General features: G+C 59.6%; 1 protein-coding gene across 1 annotated transcript in view; it reads right to left on the reverse strand.

Moving 5' to 3' along the window:
* Positions 1 to 274, reverse strand: part of JUN (jun proto-oncogene) — a gene marked incomplete at its 5' end in the record, with an annotated part of 1,517 nt that extends 1,243 nt beyond the window's left edge. The window contains one exon of the mRNA XM_009871098.1: positions 7 to 274. Coding sequence (XP_009869400.1) covers positions 7 to 274 — 268 coding nt within the window. The remainder of the gene's footprint in view (positions 1 to 6) is intronic.
* Positions 275 to 277: the final 3 nt, after the last annotated feature.

Here is a 277-nt window from a genome sequence, read left to right on the forward strand (position 1 = left end):
GCATGCCCGCCATGGCCCTCACAAAGCCTTCCGCAAACCCCTCTTGCTCGTCGGTAACATTTTTGGGGCAGAGGAACTGCGTCGGGGTCGGCGTGGTGGTGATTAACCCGTTGCTGGACTGGATGATGAGCCGCTCCAGTTCAGGCGAGGCCAGTTTCAGCAGTCCCACGTCGGGGGAGGTGAGGATGTCGGCGTTCTTGTTCCTCAGGTGCGGCTTCAGGTTGCTGGATGGGTCGGACAGGTTCAGCGTCATGTTCTGCTTCAGCACTTTGGCGTT

Source organism: Apaloderma vittatum, unplaced genomic scaffold (assembly GCF_000703405.1).
Source record: "Apaloderma vittatum isolate BGI_N311 unplaced genomic scaffold, ASM70340v1 scaffold35576, whole genome shotgun sequence".
Lineage (NCBI taxonomy): Eukaryota > Metazoa > Chordata > Aves > Trogoniformes > Trogonidae > Apaloderma > Apaloderma vittatum.